Below are 25,645 nucleotides of genomic sequence, written 5' to 3'. Positions count from 1 at the left end.
CATCACACTTTTTAAGAAACATTACTGTGTGTTGGAGCTCTTTAACAACCAGATCAGTTGTTTTGTATTTGAAAGGTTAACTTGGGTAAACCAATTATACGAGATGTACAAAATCTTTTACTTTTTGATTGACAGCTGAGGGCCTGCCCGCATTTAGAGCCTGATGCGCTGAGCGAGTGTCTATCGATGCAGCATCTGCACGGCTCCGCCCTTTCTCAGCATCCCCACGGTCACACCCCCTCTCAGCACTCTTTGAATGGAAAAGAAAGCCGTTCTCCGGGACTTGGACAGGAGATGTTTACAGGTACGACAAATTCATCTATACTGAACTCTTCTTTTGGAGAGATATAAGGTGGATGTGGTTTAAGTAAAGAAATAGGAACTTTATGAGGTGCTAAGGGACAAACATAGGTTGTAAAACAAGCATCACTATTACTTTTGCAAAACTTCCTTTTCATTAGTCATACAACGCTTGGGGGTATCACTAAAACTTGAGAGCGTTTGACAAAAGTTTTTATCTAAACATTTCATCATGCATTTGATCAAAATGTCTATTCCTAGGGATTTGAGCCCGATGTTGCAACTAGGCATCATGCTGTACCAGTCTAGCTACAGTACAGGAAGACTATATTTTTAATTGGGGAGAGAAATGATCATATATTTTACTGTATATTTTACTACTTGTTTTTGTAGGAACATGTGTGCTGTTGAATTTATGTATCTCAGGATGTTTTGTGGAGATGGGTAGAGGACCGTTCCCTCCACCCTAGAGTTTACCAAAACCCAGATGTGTTCAAGTGTACGTTCACTTGCAGAACCATTAATGTGATCCAAAACCAATAAGCTAGCATTTAACAGCTCAAATGGACATGACAGAATAAAGGGAATTGTGATGTGATGAAGACCACATGCTATAATAATATTGCTAACATGTGCAATGGGCAAACTGTGTTAGATGTGAATTTTCCCATGCTACTTCCAAAGTTATGCAATCCACACTAACTCGGCGCTAGAGAAACTTTACCTTAAAATACCCGGTTATGACTCATGAATCTATTTTGCATTTTGTTTGTTTTGCATTTAACCGCATTTGTTACGGTCCATGCGTGTAACAGTACATGGCACTTCTTAAATTATGGGCACAAAGTTTGTCTATTTTGTCATTGTTCTGAAACATCATTAATGTTTCCATCTCAGATTATGTATTGTGTTCAGTAGCATTTTGTGACTTCTTTTTTCGAGGGCACTCGATGCGAAGTTCGTCACAACATGTTTGTAACACATCATGTATGTGGTTCGTAATTTCAAAATATGTGTTCTGCGCGTCGAGTGATCCGATGTGCATCACGCGTCTTGTCAAAATAAGTGCTTGCTGCGGACGCGTCTAAAGGGTTTATGATAAAAGAGACGCTCGGGTTTGGCAGATACTCGCATAATCTCATGCGTACTCAGAGTTTACTGTTAAGGGAGTGTCTTGCGTGTATTTTGTGAACGTGAGCTTCTCTTTTATCATAAACGGTTTTGACAAAACATGTTATGCACATGGTTCACATGACGCAACAAATACATATTTTGAATTTGGGCCCCTCGGATGAGCAGTCACGAGCCGCCACTGATTTTGTGATATAAAGTAGATGACGATGATAGAAATAAAATACTTGGCTAATTTATAGCTAGAATGTCATGCATCCTTTATGTACGCAAATAATATTTTCACTTTTTTTTGACCTTTGGAAAGATGTAAAATTAGTAAAGGAATGTTAACATTTGTCAAGATCTTTTAAAACACGTAATGTAGAACTGTTTGCAGAATAATCCGCAAAAAAGTAGATTTCATGAAAAAAATCAGGAGAAAAACAGTGTGTAGAGGTGTAAGAGTAATTTAACTATTAAATCAATCCTGTACAAAACACATTTTGCACTATGAAAAGCTTAAATCGCCCGCTATGCCCGTGTGCCAGAGAAACAGAAGTGCTGGCCAACACAGTCTCAGTTATTCCCTCAGTTCAAAGAGCATAAGTTGTTGTTTCAATGTGCAAATGTCTTTAGCCTGAAGGACCTGTTATGTTTCTGTGGCTGTTTGTTCTTGTTTAGAGGAGAAGTTGTGGATGTTTCTGGCCAAGATGCTTGCATTTAATGCTCCTGATGTTTCTGCCTCTCCCATGCTTTGTTCCAAGGCCAGTAGAAAAAGAGAGGGTAACGCTGTCATTTAGCAATTTGCACATACGGGCTCTGGCCTTTTGTGTGTGTGTGTGTGTGTGTGTGTGTGTCAAGCTGCTTAGTACAGTTTTGGGCAATCCCTGGTTGCTTGAACATATGCAAATCAAAAATCTGTGTGGCGCAGGATGAATCATCAATATATTTGGTCCATTTTCCTGGAAGTGATTTTGAATTGTATCTACAGTACTTATTATTAGTGACTAATGCTGACTAATAATGGTTTTAATTATGTGAACCGCTTTCACACTGATCCCAGAAACGCAAACTCATCCCAGAATTGATTCCAGGATGGTTCCCGGGATGGGGATCTTGTAACTGGTGACATGTAAAGTGCCCTGTGTGAAGAAAAGGAGGGAAAAATGCCATGCGTTATAGTGAGGATGCATGTATTATTGCAATGACATGGTTATCGTGCAACTCTTTTGAGAAATATTTGTAACCAAACCATTCGTGGACCCCATTTACTTGCATAGTATTCTTTTTTCCTACTACACTCTCAGAAATAAAGGTACAAAAGTTGTCACTGGGACAGTACCCTTTCAAAAAGGTACACCTTTGTACCCAAAGAGTGCATATTAGTACTTCTAAGTTACAAATTGGCAGTTCAAAGATACATATTTGTACCTAAATGGTACATATTAGGACCTTTTTTTAAAGGGTACTGCCCCATTGACAGCTTTGTACCTTTATTTTTGACAGTGTATGGAAGTGAATGGGGTCCACGAACGGTTTGGTCACCAAGTAACTTACTTTTTAAGTTGAATCAACTTTAAAAAAATTACAATCCTGGTAGGAGCAGAGTTAAGGGAGATCCTCGCTATCCGTGCTAAAGCCGAGAATGTTCACCAGCTTAATAAAATGGTATGCGATGCTTTAATAATTTAATCAAAAATTCACAAAAATGCTTTCTTGTGACATAAATTAAAGATAAGCAAATGTATGGCACTGCAGAAAAAATTCCACAAAGTGCACGATTACTGTAACATTACACGTCACACCCTGATGTCAAAATGTCTTATGGGACCTTTATGGGGTGTGCGTCAACACATGCACAGATCCAGAAAATCACTAGCGGTGTGAATAAACCAAAATCAAATGTTGCCGGGACAAATCATGGGATCCATTATCTGTATTTTCTGGAATCTCTTTGTATAAATGACTATCGACTCCATAACACAAATCAAGTAAAACTCACCTTTCTATTTTATGGGCTCATAAAGATGTTTACAAAAACCCCAAGAAAGCATTATTTGCATGTATGAGATTACAAATTGCATGTTAATATACAAATAAAATCCTAATGCCCTATTAAAAGTCCTTCTCTGATACCTCCCTGAACTTGTTTTTAGCATTAAATTAGTTTAAAATATCAATTTACATATACAGAATACCAATCATGCTCTGCCAAAAGAGTCAAAATCTGGTGTCTCTGTGGATCTTCACTTGCACCCTCCACCTCTGCAGTTCATCCCTTCTGCTCTCTCCAGCAGATAACAACTAAAGCAATCATGGCCATTACTTGTTGAATGCTTCCCAGTCTGGTAGCAGATGTTAGGGCTAAAGGGGAAAGCATTTAAGCACTTTGATTGATGATTTCGGGTAATGAATCAAGTTTGTATCCAGTTCAGAAAGCTGTCAGATAGACCCCGCTTCCACTGTAAAACAGTTAAGAGGGATGCACAAAGAGAAGAAGCACGGAGGCGAGGCACTGAAGGACTGTCAATGCACAGCCGTTCCCTCCTGAGGATTTCTGGAAAAACAATTGCTGGGCAGATTCAGAGAAGGACATTAACAGGGGCCTGTGTCTGCCTGTCAGTCTTTTAGGCTGCACAAGAAGCCCGGGGACTGAAGAAGCCTCTTTACGGGATAAGCAACTGTCATTTTCGTCTGGCTTGGTTTTTGTACAGTAGTATAATCTAGGGTAGGATGACATTTGGATCAGTTGGAGCTCTCCTCTTTGCTGTTATATCCATTATGAACTGTGGATGGAGTTGTGTCCTTCATTTTTTACTTCAAGGTTATGTGTCCTTGGCTAAAGATCAGCCCATATAATAGAAAGGGAAAAAGATAAAAAAAAATTAATATCTCAATTGTTTAGCCTAGTAAGCAATCAGATAAAATGCAAAGCAAATGGAGACTTTTGATGTATTTTGCTTTTCAGATCTTGCAAAAAAGACTCTCAACTTTGCTTACAGTACATACATAAGTGCAAAAAAACATGACATATTTTAATATGAGCTATAAACATCTGAAATTCGTTTATTTCGCTTTCCTAACATAATTTAGCTGTGCAATATAAACAAAATGCAGTGCTAAGTTATTTTCAGCCAAGCACTGGGTCAAAAAAGGGATAAACCCCTGTTGCTGGGTTTAAAGGGTTAGTTGAGTGTAGAATGAAAATTCTGTCATTATTTACACAACCTAATGTATGAATTTCTTTTTTCTGATGAGCACAAGAGGGGATGTTTTGGGAAATGATGGTAAACACACAGAAAATAGTGACCATTGACTTCCATAGTAGGAATAAAAAAATGATGGAATTTAATAGGTACCGCCAACTGTGTGCTTACCACCATTTATCAAAATAATTTCTTCATCATTTATCACAATACTTCCAAAATATTTTTTTCCTACTATGGAATTCAATGGTCTGCTGTGTGTTTGCCATCATTTCACAAGGTGTCTTCATTGGGGTTCATCAGAAAAAAGAAATTCATACAGGTTTAGAACAACATGAAGATGAGTAAATGATGACAGAATTTTCATTTTAAACGGAACTATCCCTTTAACCTATGCTGAGTTCTTATTAACCCATTGTTGGGTCAACTATAAACATTTTCTGGGTTAATTTAACCCAACAGCTGGGTTCTTCCTTTTTTTGACTCAATATTTGGTTAAAAATAACCCAACCTTTTTTTAAAGTGTATACTTCTACTGTATATAAATATTGATCTCATTTATTTCTGTTTCTCACCTTTCCTATGCAATTTTACAAGAAACATCTAAGACAAAGTTGACACTTAAACAGTGGCGCCTCGTGACTGCTCATACGAGGGGCGCTAATTCAAAATATGTGTTCGGAGTGTCATGTAAACCATGTGCATCACGTGTTTTGTCAAAATAAGTGCCTGCTGCATACACGCCAAAACCGTTTATGACAAAAGAGATGCTCACATTCACAAAATAAACGAAAGACACTCCCTTAACAGTAAACTCTGATTATGCATGAGATTATGCGAGTATCTGGCAAACGCGAGCGTCTCTTTTGTCATGGACTCTTTGGACGCGTCTGCGGCAGGCGCTTGTTTTGACAAAACACGTGATGAACATAGGATCGCTCCACGTGTAGAACACATATTTTAAAATGACGATCCACACACATGACGTTGTGACGAACTTCGCATCGTGCGCCCTCGAAAAAAGAAGTCACCTGCCGCCATTGCACTTAAATAAAACATGCCTTAAAACTCCACTTATGTCTCTTGAGCGTTGAAAGAGCAATAAAATTTTCATCTATAAGCCCACCAGCTTCATTCATTTGAACACAAGTAGCTGAAAGTAATTCTTTATTTGTTAGTTCTGCTGTGTTGTATTCCATTCAGATCGACTGAGCTGTCAGAGATGTAATGCAAAAAACACCAGCAGTCAATCAAAGCCATTCAACACAGCGACATAAATGATGTACAGTAAATTGCTAACAGCACCGAACAAGAACATTTGATTTCATCCAAAGGGCCTTGCATGAATCTGTGTTGTCATAACAAGCGTTTGTTGCCATGAAGTGCCGTTTTGTGAGGATTTAATTCAGTCAATGTGCAAGTCGCAAGGACTCCTCGCGGTTTATCAGGCATGTTTTGCGCATTAGTTTTGTTTGTCTTCCAGGCCTATACGCTGGCTCCGGCACGACACACAATGGAGCCCCACTTGAGATGCTGTCTCCTGGACACGACCTGCCCCACAGGCAGCCCCGCCTGGACAGCCCACACCACCTCTCCCCGCTGTCTGGCCTGGAGGGCACTCGGGATGGGTGAGTACCAAAATCACTGAACATCACAGACAGTAATAGATTTTCCTTTTTTAAAAAAAATATGCGTTTGTCAGATGCTGTTATCCGAAGTGCCTTCTAGGTATCACTTTTGATTAGTATTACTGTACTGTAATGTGTCCTTTGCAAAGAAGGCAATCCCATAATGCATTGCGACAAGCTCAGTGTTTATCACTGAGGAAGTAGTGATAAAAAGTAGTTTAGTCTTTAAAAAATGTGCATTTTTGCACAGTTTGTGCTTTGTGATTGGTCCAATCTGCCCAACACTGAGAAGCATCTATCTGCCACTTCAGTCATCTGGATAATTATTAATACATAAGTAATAATATTGAAAAGCTTTAGCAGCTATTGAATTGAAAATGCACAATGTAAAATAGGAATTGGAAAATTATTTAGATTTATCATCCTGACTTGAGATTTTCTGATTAATGTAGTCCATTCTGCGCCTGCGTGAGATAACTTTCCATATCAAGAGGTGGCAGTAGTCGTATTCATTACTCAAAATGCCGAGTCAGTGACTTCTGGGATAAAAAACATAAACAAAGCAGCGCTTGCTTATGCTGCATGCATATCGCCTGTCTCTTTCAATGAGCTGTTTAGGAGGCGTTCCTAATTCGGGTCGAAATCGATCAAAATTAAGTCACAACCTCAAACTTTGAATAAAATATTGAATAGTTGATGCTTCCACGCCCACATGTCACGTCCGATCGGCTTGCCAAGCGGGGAAAAAAAAACACGTGTTGAGTGCTGCGAGTCAACCTCCTCTTACTTAGCTAGCTACAGCCAGTTAAAAGATAACATGGCAGATGCAGGAGACACCACGCAAGCTGCTCTTTACATGGGAAACAAAAAAGCACGCATCTCCCGCCTTTAGCTAAACTAAATCAGAGCGCGCGACTGCGTGTGCACAGGAGAACGGCCTTTGACAGGACCTGTCGTTTCTCTGAACCCATTTAAATTTCACAACAACTAATTTCAGTTGCTTAAGAGTTATAAAAAACAGTATTTAAACATGACTTATTGGGGTATAGTCTCACAATCTCGTCTGGCGGTAATACAAGCGCATTTTTAAGGTGCAAAGTACTGACAGTAATGTTCATCTGACAGGAAGTTTCGTTTTATCAGGTATGTGCGGTACCATATTTTTCCACTGGCAGCATGACTAACATGGCAGGGCATCTTCGGGTTCAAGGTCAGATTTTATATTTCATAAGTCTAGTCTAAAAATGGCATAGCATTTTTCGTGCTTTCAAAAAAATATATAAAATCGAGAATCGAATCGAATTGTGATTGAACCGAGGATTTGGAGAACCGTGACACCCCTACAAATAAGTAACCGTCCTCACAGTAAATAATGAAAGATGTGAACCCCACTACTTCACTCTTATTGTTTTTCCCAAAGGTTGCTTGTAATTTGCATAAAGTTAAAATGTTCTCAAATTTGTCGCAACGCTGGATACGCCCCATCCGGTAGGCAACAATCACTGCCACTGGAAATCGTCAGCGCTTCATTAAAATGAATGGGATTCTGGGGCATTTCACAGAAATATTGTTCACCACGGACAAAATTGTTATATATCCGTAATGTCTTATAAATCATTTTTTTTAAAATATTCATGTATTGGAATGAGCGATGCAGAATTAGATGTCTGTTCTGTGTGTTCTCTCTTAACTTTGTCGTTTGCTTGCTTTGTCACTTCCATTATCTTATTGTGCACTGGTTGGCTAAGACGAACAGCCAATAATCCGACTCCCGATTCGACATGCTGAATCTGTGGAAAAGGCAATGATGACTTACATTAGCCACACTGGAAAACTAAGACGATGTTTAAAACCTGCCTGATGGCCAAACGTCAGGTTGATGTGTACCTCAGAGTCCTGCACGCCGGCGATCGGTGAACTGCTAATATTTAATGTAACGGGTAGAAATACACACATATATATATATATATATATAAGTCATCTTATATTTTTAAGTTGAATTAACTAAAAAAAATTATTTTCAGCTGTGAATTTTTGTGTTACAGCTGTATTTAAACGGTTCTGTGCTTATTTGTGTTCATGCTGTGTCTGAAGACCGCGAAAGGTTTCTAATTACAGCGGGTTAATTATTTGCAGGTGCGGTTCGGGTCGCGGCCTTTATGTCAAACGGATCGGGTCAGATGCAGACTGCAAAAAATGACTTTCTTAATATTTTTGTCTTGTTTTACGTACAACTATCAAAAAATTGTTACAATTCTAAAATTAAGATGCATTTTCTTGATGAGCAAAATGACCTATGATTTTTTTTGTTTTGTTTTTTTAGACAAAAAAATAAATAAAAAAATGTAAGTAAATATGTGCTTATAACAAGCAGATAAATCTGCCAATGGTGTAAGAAAAGAAGTCTTAAAAATAAGTTTACTTTTTTCTCAAACACTTAATTCAAGAAAAATTTTCTCACTCCATTTTCAGATATTTTGACATGTTTTAAGCACAATTTTAAATTGGGCAGTTCTGATTCTTCATTCTGATTGGTTGAGACACTTTCTAAGCCGTGATAAAATACCCCGGTAAACCCACGGTTCAGACCGCATTACATAACCATTGTTGCTGCGTACTGATTCATGAAAATAAACACCATAGTCTTTAATCATATTTTTAATTTGTCTACAATTGCACAATTAATGGCGATATCCATATAAATGTCAATATTATTAAGTCATCTCGTCAATAAAGAGAACACGTTCCCTGAGGAGTTTCTACCTCAAATTCATATTTCCGCTATCCACTGGGTGGCGATCATACCCAACTTAAACACTGACGCATTCACTCAACACTAAAAACACCGTTGTGTAAGTTTTGATCAGGCTCTGAATCTGATCTCTTACAAAAGTTCTTCACAAAAATGGAATTATCTCCACTTTTAGCTGAAAGTTTGAAGTAACTGTTTTATAAACGCAATAAGCCCCGCGAAGCAGTGGTGTTATAGTGCATTTTATAACAGCCTTACAACGCCCCTTAGCTGTTATAAAATGCACTGGTAACCCACTGCTTCTTGGGGCTTATTGCTTTAATTTACTTTCTATAATTATATATAAATTGGCCTTTTTAATTAGGCCATTTTGCTCATCAAGAAAATGCATCTTGATTTAAGAATTTCTAGATATTTGTACTGTAAACAAGACAAAAATACTAAGAAAGAAAGTAATTTTTTGCAGTGCAGAACTAAATTAATGCTGCTGTCGGATAACGGGTCAGTGTTCTGTTAATTATTCTGGGTGCAGGGCAGGTGCGGGTTTATCAAACAGGACCCATGCAGGGCTCCGATACTTAGCCTAGCTTAAAACCTAGCTTATAACCTTAACTAGGTACTAAATATCGTCAGTGGCTGCTCGTGACTGCTCATTCGAGAAGCCCTAATTCAAAATAAGTGTTCAGAGTGTGTTGCTTGCGTTTTCGAAATATGTGTTTGTTGCGTCATGTGAACCATGTGCATCAAGTGTTATGTCAAAATAAGTGCCTGCTGCACACGCGTCAAAACCGTTTATGATAAAAGAGACGCTCACGTTCACAAAATACTCGCAAGACACTCCTTTTTAACATTAAACTCTGTTTACGCATGAGATTATGGGAGTATCTGGCAAACGCGAGCGTCTCTTTTATCATAAACCCTTTAGACACGTCTGCAGCAGGCACTTATTTTGACAAAACTTGTAATGCACAAAGGATCTCTCGACACACAGAACACATATTTTGAAAAAAGAAACCACACACACGACGGGCTACATACATGTTGTGACGAACTTCGCATCGCGCGTCCTCGAAGAAAGAAGTCACCGGCCGCCACTGAATATCATTTTTAAATTTGTTTAGCCATCATTGCAAACTTCTTTCTATTCCTTTCTGCAGATTAATCGCAACAAACATCATTTTAATATTTCAAAACCCTAAAAACTACATGAAGTATAACTGCTTTGGAATAGCCAGTTCAAACTTCACACCTCTGGGATTTTTTTAATCATTATTTCAAAGAGGTGAGGCCTTTCTCATAAGAGGGGATTTTCTTTGGTAATGTATGTCGTCTAATGTGTTTTTTACTCTATTGACTTAGGGGCCTGGATTTATTTACTATCCAAAGCACCCCGGCGGATTTTTCCCTTGTCCACACAAAGCGCTTGTTTTCATTGTAACACGCTCTCAAAGCACGCACGGCTTGTGAAGTCCGTGCATACGGTTACACTTTTCTCTCGCTCTACCACAGTCAACACTGTGTATTTATCCAGCAAATCTAGATTAAACTAATGTCACCTTAACACAACATAAACCATCCAGCATCAACTCTGTACGCTTGGCTTCGGTTCGGCAGTGTCACTGGTGTGTTATTAAGGTGGGACGCAAAGATTCCTAAACACACCTCTGTTCCTCTCTGTTCTCGAGCTGTTTAGTGTTCTGGAACGGAATACAATAGAGCTTAATATGTCCCTTGCAGCTTTGCGGACCGAGGCATGTTTCCCATTAAAAATCCCTGATTTCCCACAGGAACGACCAAGTTGAGCTGCAAATCCAATGTGTCATCGAGAGCCGTTATGTGCGTAGCGACAAACAGAAAGGTTGGAATCGAGAAAGAGAGGAAAAGCGAGAAAGTACATCTGTTCTTCTTAAACATTAGTGGAAACAGATTTGAAAGGGTTTATCTGTTCTTAATCATTGTTAAATGAAGGCAAAAGTGGCTGTTAATTAAACGAAATAACTAATAATCTACATCAGAGAACAGAAAATTCATTATAAACATCAGCTTATAAATAATTAGGCAAAACACAGGTGCAGCCGTCCTGTTTCAGAGTTACAGTAAGTTGACGTCTTCGATATTTGTACTCTCACTATAGTCATCCTTGTCATTGTGAGAATAGTAAATACATTTGTCAGACCCAAAGGATGACTGATTGTGGTGACTATAATCATGTGTGAACATATCCAAAGTCCCATTCTCCCTTTCTCTCCCATATCCCCATTTTAGGCCAAGAAAGCACTTGAATTAAAGTGACAGTTTTGTAAGCACAAACCCACTGGATATGTCAATTTCCAGCAAAAACACCCACAAAATGTGCCCGGGCAGCAGTCATGCAAAAACGTTGAGCTGTTTTTCCAAGTCGTCGAAAAAGAACGGCAGAAAATTAGCGAGCCATTTTCGAGCTCCACAAACAATTACTGCTACTAGAAGTGGAACGAGAGCTGAGGGAAGGCGGCTCAGGGGACACATGTGTAACATTATATTGTATTACATACAAGGTCACGATGACATATTCCAGCTTAAAAGCACTGCCTTTCACTGACGCCGGAGGTCGAAGTCTGAAACGATGGCTTGAAGCTAAAAGCATTAGATTATACACGCCCTTCACACAAAGCATGATGAGGGTGGACGTGTACTTTCTGGAAGAAATGAGCACGTTTGAAGCTTGAAATGCAATAGTCCACACATGCAGTAAGGGAATCCCTTGTATCTGTTTCTCAACTTGCAAGCATCACCTGTTCCCCGTATAGCCACGTTGACAATGCAGCACTGCGAAACTCGCCGTTGTTTTGTTTGCGGAAGTTATTAGTTGGTCAAAACTACGTGGCACACAGCACGCATTATCCCGTCCGACCTACAACAAACCAGGTATGAAACGTCTACTTACATACGCCCGAAGACGGAGCATTTTGATTTACATGTTTAAAGTCTTGAGTATACACTTGGCTGCCAAAGTCAACAGCAGCTGCCGCACTTGTTTTTCCCAAACGGTTTAGCAGGACGTTAAACATTTTGACAAAATTATCTGACTTGCTGGACTCCTCCGCTGCAGCCTCTGACCTCATTGCTAAATGTGTTTACCCTGGCTGAAATGGCCCATTTAGACTCTTTTTACTTTGTAAATACTAGTGTCATTTTCTGAGGCTAATATCAAAAAATATGCCAGTGAAAATACATCGAGCGGTCTCTGTCGTGTGGATGGTGTGTGGAGTTCGAGGCCGAAATTATGTTTTTTTTTTGTTCAGATGGGCGACTATGGAACATGCTGACCAACCTTAAGGTCCGTTGGGGCTTAATGTGTGGCATTGCCGCTTTAACCCCTTCATTTGGGTGTTTTGGATGTTAGGTCATAGCTTTACGGAAAAAAACGGCTGATAGGGTGTTCCTTAGTGGTAATGAGAAACAGGTTTGTTTATTGAGGCTAACCTAAATTTTGGTGTTTTTTATTTTCTTCCCGCTGTTGTTAATTTTGAAATGTTAAAAGTATCTTTTAAGTGTTAGATGTATACAAAGGTTACATTTCTTGGAGCATTTTTATGCCTTTACTAGACTGAATAGTCAGCGTGTGCATATACCATGCAGGTGTAGAGAGGGGAACGTGGTCAGCAAAGGACATTGAGTCGGAAATAAAACTCCATACAGTCACAAAGCCATCAGCTCTGACTCAAATGATGATTTAATTACTAATTCGCCTTAGTTTATTCAGTTTATTGATCTCATAAAATATAGTCATACAACCAAATACTTGTTTTTAAATGGGACATTTCACAAGGCTTTTTTAAGATGTGAAATAAATCTTTGGTGTCCCCAGAGTACATGTGAAGTTCTAGCTCAAAATACCATATGGGTGATTCTTGCAAAATTAGACTGTTGAGGTGTCATGAAACATTTTGATAAAAAGTAAATGCTATCAAAATAAGAAGCATACAGTTATAAACATCTCTTCGTGTACTATTTTGCACATGATTTCAAATGACATCATACAAACTAATTTTGCATTTTTTTCCACATTTAAGGGGAAACTTTTCATTACCGCAACGTGTCCATGACTGGATTTGGGTTCTTTGACATATTTGGAAATATTTATAATAAAAAAAGTAAAAAAATAAAAAGCTTCAGTGCATGTTATATTATAAACATTTACAGTAAAGAAACGTGGTATTTGGTGATCATTGGTAAATGTAGAGACAATAATAAGGAATATAAATGTGTCCAAGACCAATTTTCTCATCCTCCGCAACAATTTTCAATCATTGTTTAAGCCCTCAAGGAACTAAAATTTTTAAAAAAAAATTGTTGGAAGGGACATAATTGACTGTGACACTCAAGATGCTACCAGTTAAGCCGTTCTTATTTTTTCTCTCCAAATAAAAGTTGAAATTTTGTTTGTCATAGGACCTAGACAACTTTTTAGTTCTCATTACCGAAACATGAGATTGTAAATGCATATATTTAATGTAATATCATGTTGCGGTAATGATAATTTTTAATAATGATAATCTAAAAAATTTAAATAATTCTTTAGGAAATATTTTTTAAATACTCTAAACATAATGGTTATAGTAAGTTCAGACCTTAATCTTTTATGTGCAAAAAATAATAATTGGCTTCAAGGGCTTTTTAAAAATTCTGATGAAAAAAATTCTCATTCTAAATCTGGATTTTGTGAGAATCACCCATATAGATAATTTATTATGTTAAAATTGCCACTTTGTAGTTGTGAGCAAAAATCTGCCATTTTAGGTGTGTCCTTTAAAATGTAAATGAGTTGATCTCTGCAATAAATGACAGTGCAGTGGTTGGATAGTGCAGATCAAGGGGTGGTATTATCCCCTTCTGACATCACAGTGGAAGCCAAATTTCAGTGCTTGCAGAGAATGGTTTACCAAAACTAAGTTACTTGGTTGATCTTTTTCACATTTTCTAGTTTAAAGGAGCATTTCACCTGTAGAAACATTAATCTTTATTGAAAGCGTGTCATATTTGTAGTCGAAATGTAACATACATTTAGCGTTTGGTGCCTATTTGACTGAAAAAAGGGGTGTTTGTAGTCTCACTCCCTCAACAAAGATATTGGACTTCCTTCTTTCAGTGATGCAATATGATGATTTTTACATCATTGAAAGAAGGAAGTGCAACACTGAAATCTGTATTTCAGCGGTACTTGAGAAAATGATGCATGACCATTCAAAAACATGACTGGGGTTCTAACTATACAAAGCTTTATGCAAATGGGTGTAGTGTCCCTTTAATACAAGCACTGGGGACCCAATTATAGCACTTAAACATGGAAAAGGTCATATTTTCATGATATGTCTCCTTTAAAATAGAGGTTTCAGTATCAGCCGCTGATCTAAACAGTAGCTAGCTATGCTGACACATCTACTCGTATCTTAAGCTAATTTCCCTGCCTGGCTACATATCGCTCTTTTGAGCACTTTAGCTTTTGACTGTTTAGATACAAGCTAGAGGCTTGGATCAGTAAGGGCCTGATCCCTCAAGAGTGGCTTTAGTTTGCTAAGCAGAACCAGAAATGTTCCCACCGACCCGTGCCAAGCCAGTGGCCCCTACGCCCTCAATCAAAAGAGCTTACCGTGAGGCAATGGGGATATCCATGCTCGATCATACGCGGCGTGACCCGGCCAGACACCGCCAGACAGGTGAGACAAGACAAACTGGGAGCATAACACATATCATCATGATTCATCAGTCATAAAGGATAGGGAGAAATAAAGCCCATCTTGATCTATTTTGTCTTCAGCCCATTCATCTGTTTGAGTGCATAAGAATTGCATCACCTCTCTTTTCTCCAGCACCTCTATCAGGGATTAAACATGAATGTGACTTTACAGGGTTTGCAATGAAAGATGTTTCCGTAAAAATTTGCCTGACACGCAGTCTGTACCTATTTAATAATGGTATTATTTCACCGTCCAAACATTGTAATGCGTGTAGGCGCAAATCAGGTCTAGACATTTTGGTTCGAACCTTCAAATGTGGGTTCGTATAAAAGAATACGTCATGCCTCACAGGTCCGATATTTCCGACATTTTGTTCAATGAGTGGCTTGTTCACAACGTTTTTTCCTGGAAATTTGTGAAGTTGTCGTTCCACTTGGACCGCAGGTCTTTCATCTTTCTAGTAGTTACTTTCTGAGCCTGTCGTAAAGCAAATGTGTTCATTTACATGGATCACGTCCAGTGAATCATACCCAAAAGAGCCACGTTTACTGAATCGAGTCTGCTGAGTAAGGATTTACTCATGTGGATTGAGCGGAGATATTTGCAGATGTTCCCATGGAGTCATGTTCACTGAATCATGCCCAGCATCTACTGCTTTGAAGAAAAAACATTTGTAAACAATTCATTCATGAGAAAACTATGAAGTTCCTGTAAATTTACCTCATCGCTTTTCTATAAACCCAACTTACATTTCCTGTAGCAGCTGTACAAGTGTTTTAAATCAAATACCAAACGTAATTTCATGGCCATCACAACACTAAAAGGAGATTTTACTTTGAATACATTGTGGCTGCTAATAGTTTTGCATATTTGCATGGGCTGTTTTGTTTTAAAGGCGGGGTACACGATTTTTGAAAAACGCTTTGGAATAGGGAGTCGGGCCAAGTACCAAAGCACACTTGTAGCCAATCAGCAGTAAGAGGCATCACTACTATCCGACATTGTTGCCTGGGGTGGGTCTATGAAAAAGGGGTCCAGATTCTATTGGGGTAGAGGTGTGTTTGTTTAGGTGATTTCGAATGTCAACATTGGCTTTAAGAGATTGTGCACCATGCCTTTAAGTATGCAAGGTAAGGAAAATATGCAAGGTAAAGGCCCAAATTCCCCAAAATATGTTTTTAATGTCATTAGGTTTACTCATAAGTGTCATGAAGGTGCATGGTTCAGCAGATTACTGTGATGTGACACAGATGTTAGGTTTTTACTGAGACCGTACATGATCAGCATTACACCCCAGACACCTCATTCAACTTTTACTGAAAAATGTTAACTTTGGGCGAAAAAACGCACCACATTAACCAATCAGGAGCTTGCTCTAGTAGTGACGTGATTACAGGATTCGAGCGGAGTCACAGAAGCCCCTCCCATGACGCGAATTTCCACGTGAATGTCTCATGACTAGAATTTCACACGTGGCTTTCACGCGCAAATGAAGAGAGTAAACTCAAAATTTTCAAGCAGCAAACTAGACGCGGTAGATGTGAATTTGATGCCTCAAACATGGCTAGTGTGAACCCACGGTTAAGCTTGGAACGACCAGGACATTATATAATATAACTCCGATTGTGTTTGTCTGAAAGAAGATAATCATATACATCAAGGGATAGTAAATCATGGGGTAATTTTTATTTTTGGGTGAACTGCCCCTTTAAATGCTGAAAACGTCACAGGTTTGGTGCTGCAATACTGTACTATAAAGAGTTTAATAAAATGACCTTTAAACATCTGTATATCTCAACCGCTGACGGCATGAATTATCTACCTCATCTGCATGCTTCTTTCATATTTAGGTCCAGGGAGCATCTTTAAACTCGAGTTAAATGTCACACATGCCGACAGCATGCAGAGTGTTTTTTACATCACTTCTACAGATGATATGACCCTGAACTATCCAACCATCTGTAGGCCAGCCCTAAAAAGCGAGAGTCAGGGTTTATAGTCACGTATCGCTGAATGTTGTATCTAGAAAGAGGAGATGACATTGAAGGTAAATACCGAAGGGAGAGATTAATCCTGCATATGAAAGATTCCCCTCATTCCTGCAGCCTTAGCAAGCTGCAGCTGGCAGTGATTATAGCGTGATTCACTTTAGCTGTACATAGAGGCTGCTTGTAAAAATATGAACAGTATAACTGTTTCCTGAGCCTGCGCTGACAGCAGGTCCCTGGGGAAACACTGCCGCCATGCTCTCCGCAGAAACACATGGCCGTGCGTAACATCACAGCGAGCGACCCGATCGGAAGAGCTTTTTTTACGTATGAACAAAACCTAGGCCGCTAATGCTAATGCGTAAATGTATGCTTTGTGCAGGCTGTCTGAATTACGTTAGCATGGCCTTTCAGGACATATGGATGTCGGGGGCAGAGCCTTGTGACTCGTGGGGTTATGTCGGAGCACGGTTTGTGAATCTGTGATGTTTTATGCACTTACGATGAAAACTGAGTCCTTGGAATTTAAATATGGTTTACGGTGAAATACAACTTAATGGTTTAGCAGATGTACTGTAACAGCCAAGAAAGTCCTTATCAGATTCTGGATACATGGATGATGGGAAATAACGCTCCCACATAACGCCTTAGGATAAATTACAGTTATCAGGTCACTTGGGTCCAAATTCTAAATTAAAATTGCTGGGTCGACACTTTTTAATAAAAACACTTTATTGTGTTTCAAAGCAGCAATTCATGTCTTACTGCACAGTCTTGCTAAGTACTGTATAGTTTATTTGATTCGTACGTGTGCACAGACGTTTGACGCTATGCACATTGTGACAAAATGCAATATATCTCCTGGTTTCCATACTAAATTCTCCTGTAAGCGCATGCGCAACCTATGTGTACAATGTACAGTACGCAGGGTTTCAAAAATCCAGCGGTGTAAGTACAGTACATGCACACTCTTCTGAAGATGAAAGTTGCATAACGCGCCCTCGCGTACACGTAGAAAGTGGGCCATAATATAAGCGTATGCAAAAAGAGCAATAGCAGGGTTGGGCATCATTCCAAATTCATCTATTCCGATTCCAAATTCGATTCCGCTTATCGGATTCCTATCGATTCTTTTCGATTCCAAAGGGGTAAACGCAATAAAATTCAAGCCTTTATAGTTTAAAAATACATTTTATAAAACGGGCAGTTCTGGTTCTTCATTCTGATTGGTTGAAACGCGTTCTAAGCCGTGATAAAATACCCTGGTAAACCCGTTCCCTGAGGAGTTTCTACCTCAAATTCATATTTCCGCTATCCACTGGGTGGCTATCTTAACCAACTTAAACACTGACGCATTCACTCAACACTAAAAACACTGTAAGTTTTGATCGTGGCTCTGAATCTGATCTCTTACAAAAGTTATTCACAAAAATGGAATCATCTCCGCTTTTAGCTGAAAATTTGAGAACAAATGAAGGTAGGATGAAACAGGTTTTTTTTCAGGGTCTGTTCTTTCATTTGATATTTTATGCTTATTTAAAAAAAGATAATTTTTCTGTAAGGCATTAAACTAAAACTGGGTGCCAACTTAAAAAAAAAAAACGCTGACGGGGAAAGAGTTAAGCAATCTTCCAAGCATATTTTATTATCACTTCAAAAGTTGCACAATAAAAATTTTAATTTATAAATTAGATGAATGTTGATTCATAAAAATAAACACCCCAGTCTTAAATCATATTTTCATTGTGTCTTTGCTGCGTCTGTCTTGGTTGGGAACTGCGCTCTATTGCAGCCACACTTGATTCTGAGGAACTACTTTGTTTGGCGGAAGACTAATATTTGTACTAATATAATTACAACTTATTTGTGTTTTATTTTGTGAAATCCTGCTAACGTTATGCATATGAAGTAACCGTTTTATAAAAGCAATAAGCCCCGCGACGCAGTGGTGTTACAGTGCATTTTATAACAGCTAAGGGGGTTTTAGGCACTCCACTTCGCGTCATGCCTAACAACGTCCCTTAGCTGTTATAAAATGCACATGTAACCCACTGCTTCGCGGGGCTTATTGCTTTATTTTGTGCCATTACTTACAGCTGAACGCAAAAAGGAGGCTAAATAAAAACTTTTTTTAGGAGCTGCAAAACATTTAAAGCGAAGAAGGGGGTCTCCCTCGCTTCGACCATAATGTACATGAACGTCAGTCTCTGCTCAGATTTATTTTTATAGCACATAACCACATTGACCAAAGTGCTTACACTGTAAAAAATGAAAAGTTGGATTAAAGGCGGGGTGCGTGATTTTTGTGTACCAAAACACACTTGTAGCCAATCTGCAGTAAGGGGCGTGTCTACTAACCGACATCATTGCCTGGGTTGCCTATGTGTGGGGCGGGTCTATCAAAAGAAGGTCCAGATTCTATTGGGATAGGGGCGTGTTTGTTTAGGTGATTTCAAATGTAAACATTGGCTTTCAGAGGTCATGGACCCCGCCTTTAACTAAAAAAATACTTCAATTGGTAATACCTAAAAAATGACGGTTTTTAGTATAAGCATTTTTCATTTAAACATAAGTTGAAAAAATGTAGGTGTAACCAGTGGAAGTAATTTTTCAAGTTGATCCAACTTTTTACAATGTAGAAAAGAAGTTAAAATTGATTAAAAAAATACCTAATTAACATGTAACGCATGCATTTGGCACTTATCAAAAGCAACATACAGTGCATTCAAGTTATACATTGTACCAAAATTTGTGTACATCAAACTCATCACCTTTGTGTTGCAAACACGATTCTTCATTAGGTGAGCTACTCGTCATTTATCAGAAGTTATTGAGAAAAAGTGTGACTATAAATTTCTTTTTTTTACTCACTCTTACAGGTATACCTCCTCTCTCACCATGTATCAATGCCTGATTGTTCCATCACAATACCAGATCACTCACAAAAATGTTTAACCAATCTTTTCATTTATGGTGGAATGGCCTGCCAGATTTCACCGGATCTGCTGAGACCACCACAACCTTTAAAAAAACCTGAAAAAACTTTTCTACATTCACCTCACTAATTTCTCACTTAACTTTCCAAGTCTCTCTTTTTCTCTATATATTATATATCTATGTTGTGCATTGTTTTCTAGCTTTAATCTCTAGTCCTACTTGTGAGCATGGTTTTGTAAACTGCACTTATTGTTACAGCTCATTGTTAGACAAAATGTTAAAGTCACTTTGGATAAACGTGTCTGTGAAATGAATAAATGTAAATTTCAAAGCCTTCCATCCACTCCTCCCATGTTGGGTTGCATATATGCTTTTTATATCTCTTAGTACAGCATCTGTTTGTCATACTTCTGTTTAAACAGTCAATTCTTTGAGTTTTTGAAATTCAGAATATGTCTCTTTGATGTGCGTGTTGAAGGCAGAGAATCTTGAGTTGGTCAGGAACGACTTCCCAGTGCCGATGGGTTGGCAACTTGGCACGTTGGTTTCTGCTGGAACTCAGTTTTGCATATTTAAAGACTGGGTTGTGACAGCTGCATCTAATGGCACTAACAAAGCTTTATTTGTTCCATTGTGTGCAAGCTATCATAACTTCCATAGCGCCATCGCGGTGTACAGTAAGTTAGGGGCATGTTATGTGTAAGTGCCATCTGGAGTGAAGAATGGGCTTGTACTCGATCAAAACCAGGCTCACGACTTTCCATTATAACAAGAATTGGAAAAGGATGAAGCATGTTAAAGTAAATAAAAAATAAATGAATAAAGTAAATAAATGTTGTTTCACTGCAGGCTATGTGATTCCTTTCTGAGGTAATCCTCACGGATCATTCTCTGGGGTACGGGTAGGATAGGGTGAGGTTATAAAACACAGAAATTAAATTCTTATAGGGAAAATGATATATATTTAATCATACAGTAGGGGAGAGCGGGGTAAGCTGTGTCACTTTTAACTTAAACTGCTTTATAGACCAGGAGAAATGAGATATGGATCAATCCAATGTGTATAGTTAGGATTTCTGCTTAAAAGCTACAGTACCGTTTTAGAAAAAAAATGCTTTATTTAATAGTGATAGTAAACTTCTGTTATTATTTACTTACCCTAACGTTGTTTAAAACCTTCTTTATTATTTTGCACAGGAAAGAAGATATTTTAACAAATTATTGTAACCACACAGTTACGGTACATTGAGCTTTGGCGCTTGACGGAGGGCGTGTCTCAAAACGTGGCCAATACCCAATCACAATGGTCGCATAAATGTAATTGGCTGGCTCTGCACTAGGTTATTTGCATAAGGTGATCTAATTGGCTGACGCCAGTGTTGGCGCTTAAAAAATGTTCAACTTCTGCCTCGAGCAACGCCAGTGACAGATCCACAATTCAGTTTGGCAACGCATGACGTCACCCATTCAAAGTGGATGAGAACCGTTAACACTGACGCCCTGTACCGTTAATGTTACCCATAGTAGGAAAAACAAATATGGAAGTCAATGGGTCAACTGTGTGCTTACCATCTATGATCAAAATACAGTATCATGTTGAGTAAATGATGACAGAATTTTCATTTTTGGGTGAACTATCCCTTTAATAATAGGCAATTTTAGACTTGTATTAGAAGTTTTAATGGCTATCCATATTTATTTTCCAATCTATTTTATTAAGATTCAAACAGAAAATACTGGAAATATGTACATAAAAGTTAACATTTTCAGGACTAAATGTCTTCTTTAGGGTTCATTCATGATAAGTGTGACCTCTCTTGGCACTAAACACATCTTGAGCGTTTTTGAGCAGAATAAAGTAAAAGACTAATTTCTTTTAAATTAGAAATTAGGATTTAATTTTATTTAGGTTTAAGAGATCCTGCAGTTTGTGTAAGGGGAGTTTACCCTAAAAACTTGACACATCAGTTTACGTTTTTATACAGTTTTTAATACTATATACACATTTCTTGTATTTTCTGGATGTATTAAAGAGACTGTTTAGAGAAACAATTTAAAGAAACAATTATATATGATCACTATAACATTGCAAAAACAACAAATCTAATTCTGGCATGGTGGCCTAAGACTTTTGCACAGTACTGTATATTAAACATGGTTAAACATAATAAGACTTATTTCCCATCACTCATGTGAGAGTTAATGCTCTTTTTCTCTTTGTCTTTCAGGTTATCCGGAGCTTTGCTGTCACCTGGGATCAGTCTGATGAAAGCAGCTACATCTCCTCCACCAACATTAGAGAAGCAACAGAACCCTTCCTCCAACCAGCAGCACCTCCATACGCACCACAAACCCTACACCACCTTCCACAACTTGTCAGCAAGTGAGGGTGCGAGTCATTCTGTGTCATTTCTTAATTTTGGTTGATGTGTATTAGCTTTGTTTTGAGTATTTATGCTATTTAAGGGATAATCCAGCCAAATATCAAAATTACCCATGATGTACTCACCCCCAAACAATCTAAGATATACATCTTTCAGGTATTCTATTAAAGGGGACATTTCACAATACTTTTTTAAAATGTAAAATAAATCTTTGGTACGAATGTGAAGTTTTAGTTCAAAATACCATATAGATAATTTATTATAGCATGTTAAAATTGCCACTTTGTAGGTGTGAGCAAAAATATGCCGTTTTTGGGTGTGTCCCTTAACATGCAAATGAGCAGATCTATGCACTAAATGGCAGTGCTGTGGTTGGATAGTGCAGATTAAGGGGCGGTATTATCCTCTTCTGACATCACAGGGGAGACAAATTTCAATGACCTATTTTTTCACATGCTTGCAGAGAATGGTTTACCAAAACTAAGTTACTGGGTTGATCCTTGTCACATTTTCTAGGTTAATAGAAGCACTGGGGACCCAATTATAGCACTTAAACATGAAAAAAGTCAGATTTTCATTATATGTCCCCTTTAATGTCCTTGCTCTTTTGAAGTTTATAATAGTAGAAAACAGGGATCAGGTAACAACGTCTGACTTTAAACCCCCAAAAAGTGCATCCATCCATTACAGGTGTTATTAAAGGTCTTCTGCGGGTAATAGTTGTGATTGTGTAAAAAAATATCCATATTTTAAACTGTAATAAATAGCTTCTGGTAACGACACCACCTTGGACTCATACGAGAGTTTTAGCATAGTGAGCATTCATTGGCATGGGTACGTTGCGCAGTGACTCTCATGAATCGCGTTATTATCGATTTATCGATTTTTCTTTTATGCCAAAAATCATTAGGATATTAAAGGGATACTTCACCGATTTAGCATTCAGCTTTGTATCTGTAGAAACCCGGCAGTATTACTGAATGACCATGTTTCCCCCCATCATTTCCCCCTGAGAGGAGAGATATCTGCATTTTGGTTCTGCAAAAAAGTCATCCGATGATGTAATATGACGATTTTTGCATCATTGGAGGACTTTTTTGCAGAACCGAAATGCAGATATCTCTCCTCTCAGGGGGAAATGATGGAGGGAAACATGGTCATTCAGTAATACTGCCGGGTTTCTACAGATACAAAGCTGAATGCTAAATCGGTGAAGTATCCCTTTAAGTATAGGTTATGTTCCATGAATATATTTTGTACATTTCTACCGTAAATATATCAAAACTTTATTTTTGTGACCTAAGGACTTCATTTGGACAACTTTAAAGTCAATTTTATCAATATTTTTTTTTTTTTTGTACCCCCAGACTCCTAAATGCAGTGTTGGTGAAAGTTACTTTTAAAAGTAATGCATTAAAATATTAAGTTACTCCCAAAAAAGTAACTAGTTACTTTTCATGGAAAGTAATGCTTAAGTTACTTTTTAGTTACTTTTGCGTTACTTTTTTCTTGGCTGAGGCTTGATCTCTTTCAGGCCTTGCAGGTTTTATGACTGAAAAGGTCTGCATTCAGAAATTGCATATTTCATTACAAAAATGTCGAGCTCTGGCCTGCCATCTCAGTTTTTGACTCAAACTTATTAAAGTACGCATAGAGTGCATAATGTGACTATGTTTAGTTTAATTCAGTACATATTTTATCAAATTAATTAAACTAAAAAAGTAACTTGCATTACTTAAAAAATAACTCAAATATTAATGTGTTCATTTAAAAAGTAATGCGTTACTTTACTCGTTACTTCAGAAAAGTAATATTATTATGTAATGCACGTTACTTGTAACGCGTTACCCCCAACACTGCCTAGTTGTATCTTAGCCAAATATATCCTAACAAACCATACATCAATGGAAAGCGATTTATTCAGCTTTCAGATAATTTTGTGAAACATTAAAGTTCTTCAGGTATTAAAGGTTTTTATTTATAAAACCATACAGCCAATAATGCTTCTTCTATAGGATTATGTAGCACCTTTATTTTTAATAATGTATGTTGCTATGTTATTACTGTTATGTTGCACTGTGTGATTTCTTGCTGTATGATATTTGGCCCCTATTTAGCTCAAGTCTCTTCTCTACTGGAAGTCTATGTATTATATTCCTCAAGTGCGATCACCTGGCTGCACTATCCAAATTGTCATTACTGTAAGACAAATAGAGCTGGACAAGTTACGTGCAGAAGTTTAATACTTAAAAGTTAGAGATCTGTCAGACGCTAAGTATGAGCAATAATAATAATGATGCTTGTCTGAGCTAACATCGCTAATAAAAGTCAAAACTCTTAATAGCCCTGAAATAGTATAGACACTTGGAGATAGACACATGTCGGAAAAAGCCAAATCAGTATGAGAGCTGGCATGCTCTCTACAGCACTGTATGTTAGCCAGAACATGTGGACTGAAAGCTAAGCCTAGATCCACAAAATGAAGCTTTATACTCCGAGGAATACAAAACCACCGTGCCCAACACATCTAAACTGTCTGTCAAAAGCACAGTTCGGAGGGAGAACACAAATGAACATGTGTGTACCACCTCAAATCCAAGACCTCCATCTGAGGGAGAAATACTGTTAAAGCAAGCTAAAAAAAAAAAGGCGGAAATGAGCGAAAATAGAAATACTGACTCTTTAGGGGGATTCGCAGTTTTTTTTTCGTATTGATGATGAGCCAAGAGAATTTTTGGCGGAGCAGGCTAATTTGAATCTACAGGAATTAGGTTAACATACGTCTTACAATTCAAATGTGAGGTTATATAAAGCTTATATTAGGGATGCATAACGCTTAATCGCGATTAACCTATAGCAGAATAAAAGTTTTTGTTTACATCACATATGTGTGTGTGAACTGTGTATAATAATTATATATATATATATATATATATATATATATATATATATATATATATATATATATTTTTTTTTTTTTTTTTATTTATTAAGTATTTATATTCATATATAATATTAATTATGTTGGCTTGAGAAAGCCAACATACTGTTGTTGCACTTAAACTTATTATTATTATTATTATTAGTGGTGCTTGCATTTATGCAAAGCATCACTATTACTATTCCTCAGGGATATTATTATTATATCTTTATTCTTATGTCTGCACAAAATTTCGGCGCGTAACTTGTCCCGCACGGTTTGTCGTAGAGCCATAAAAGAGGGATCAACTTGACCGGATTATTGAGGAGAAGTGGGCTATATCTTTTATAAGCAATCGGGTGCAGGGTTTTCGAAAGGGGGGCGAAAAACCACCCGAAAAATCCCATTGACTTAACATTGCGCCAAACTTTGACGGGTCATAGCTCCGCTCTTGGATTTTGTAGAAACATGTGGGTTACATTATTTGAAGAGGCTGGTAGGCTCTGTCAGAACATACATCACATTGGGGTGTAAGTTGTACCCCTGGGGTGTAAGAGGCACCCAAAAGTGCCCCATTGACTTATAATGGGGCAGGAAACATGCCCATATAAGGAAGTAAAAAAGTTCCAGATGGGATATCTTCGCTTTACAATGTCGTAGAGACATGGGGGTGGGCTCATTTTATTCAGACATCCAA

The 25,645-nt window shown here is 37.9% G+C and overlaps 1 protein-coding gene across 4 annotated transcripts in view; it reads left to right on the top strand.

The window, feature by feature from the left end:
- Positions 1 to 25,645, top strand: part of glis1b (GLIS family zinc finger 1b) — a 102,697-nt gene that overhangs the window by 69,915 nt on the left and 7,137 nt on the right. For 3 of the 4 annotated variants that reach the window (XM_055167707.2, XM_055167709.2, XM_055167706.2), the window contains 3 exons: positions 136 to 304; positions 6,103 to 6,247; positions 21,873 to 22,033. In XM_055167707.2, the coding sequence (XP_055023682.2) occupies positions 136 to 304; positions 6,103 to 6,247; positions 21,873 to 22,033 (475 nt within the window). The remainder of the gene's footprint in view (positions 1 to 135; positions 305 to 6,102; positions 6,248 to 21,872; positions 22,034 to 25,645) is intronic. The other variant, XM_055167708.2, reaches the window with a different exon arrangement.

Source organism: Misgurnus anguillicaudatus, chromosome 5, assembly GCF_027580225.2.
Source record: "Misgurnus anguillicaudatus chromosome 5, ASM2758022v2, whole genome shotgun sequence".
NCBI classification, from domain to species: domain Eukaryota; kingdom Metazoa; phylum Chordata; class Actinopteri; order Cypriniformes; family Cobitidae; genus Misgurnus; species Misgurnus anguillicaudatus.
The sequence above is the reverse complement of the archived record's forward strand: the minus strand, read 5'-3'. Positions and strand labels throughout refer to the sequence as shown.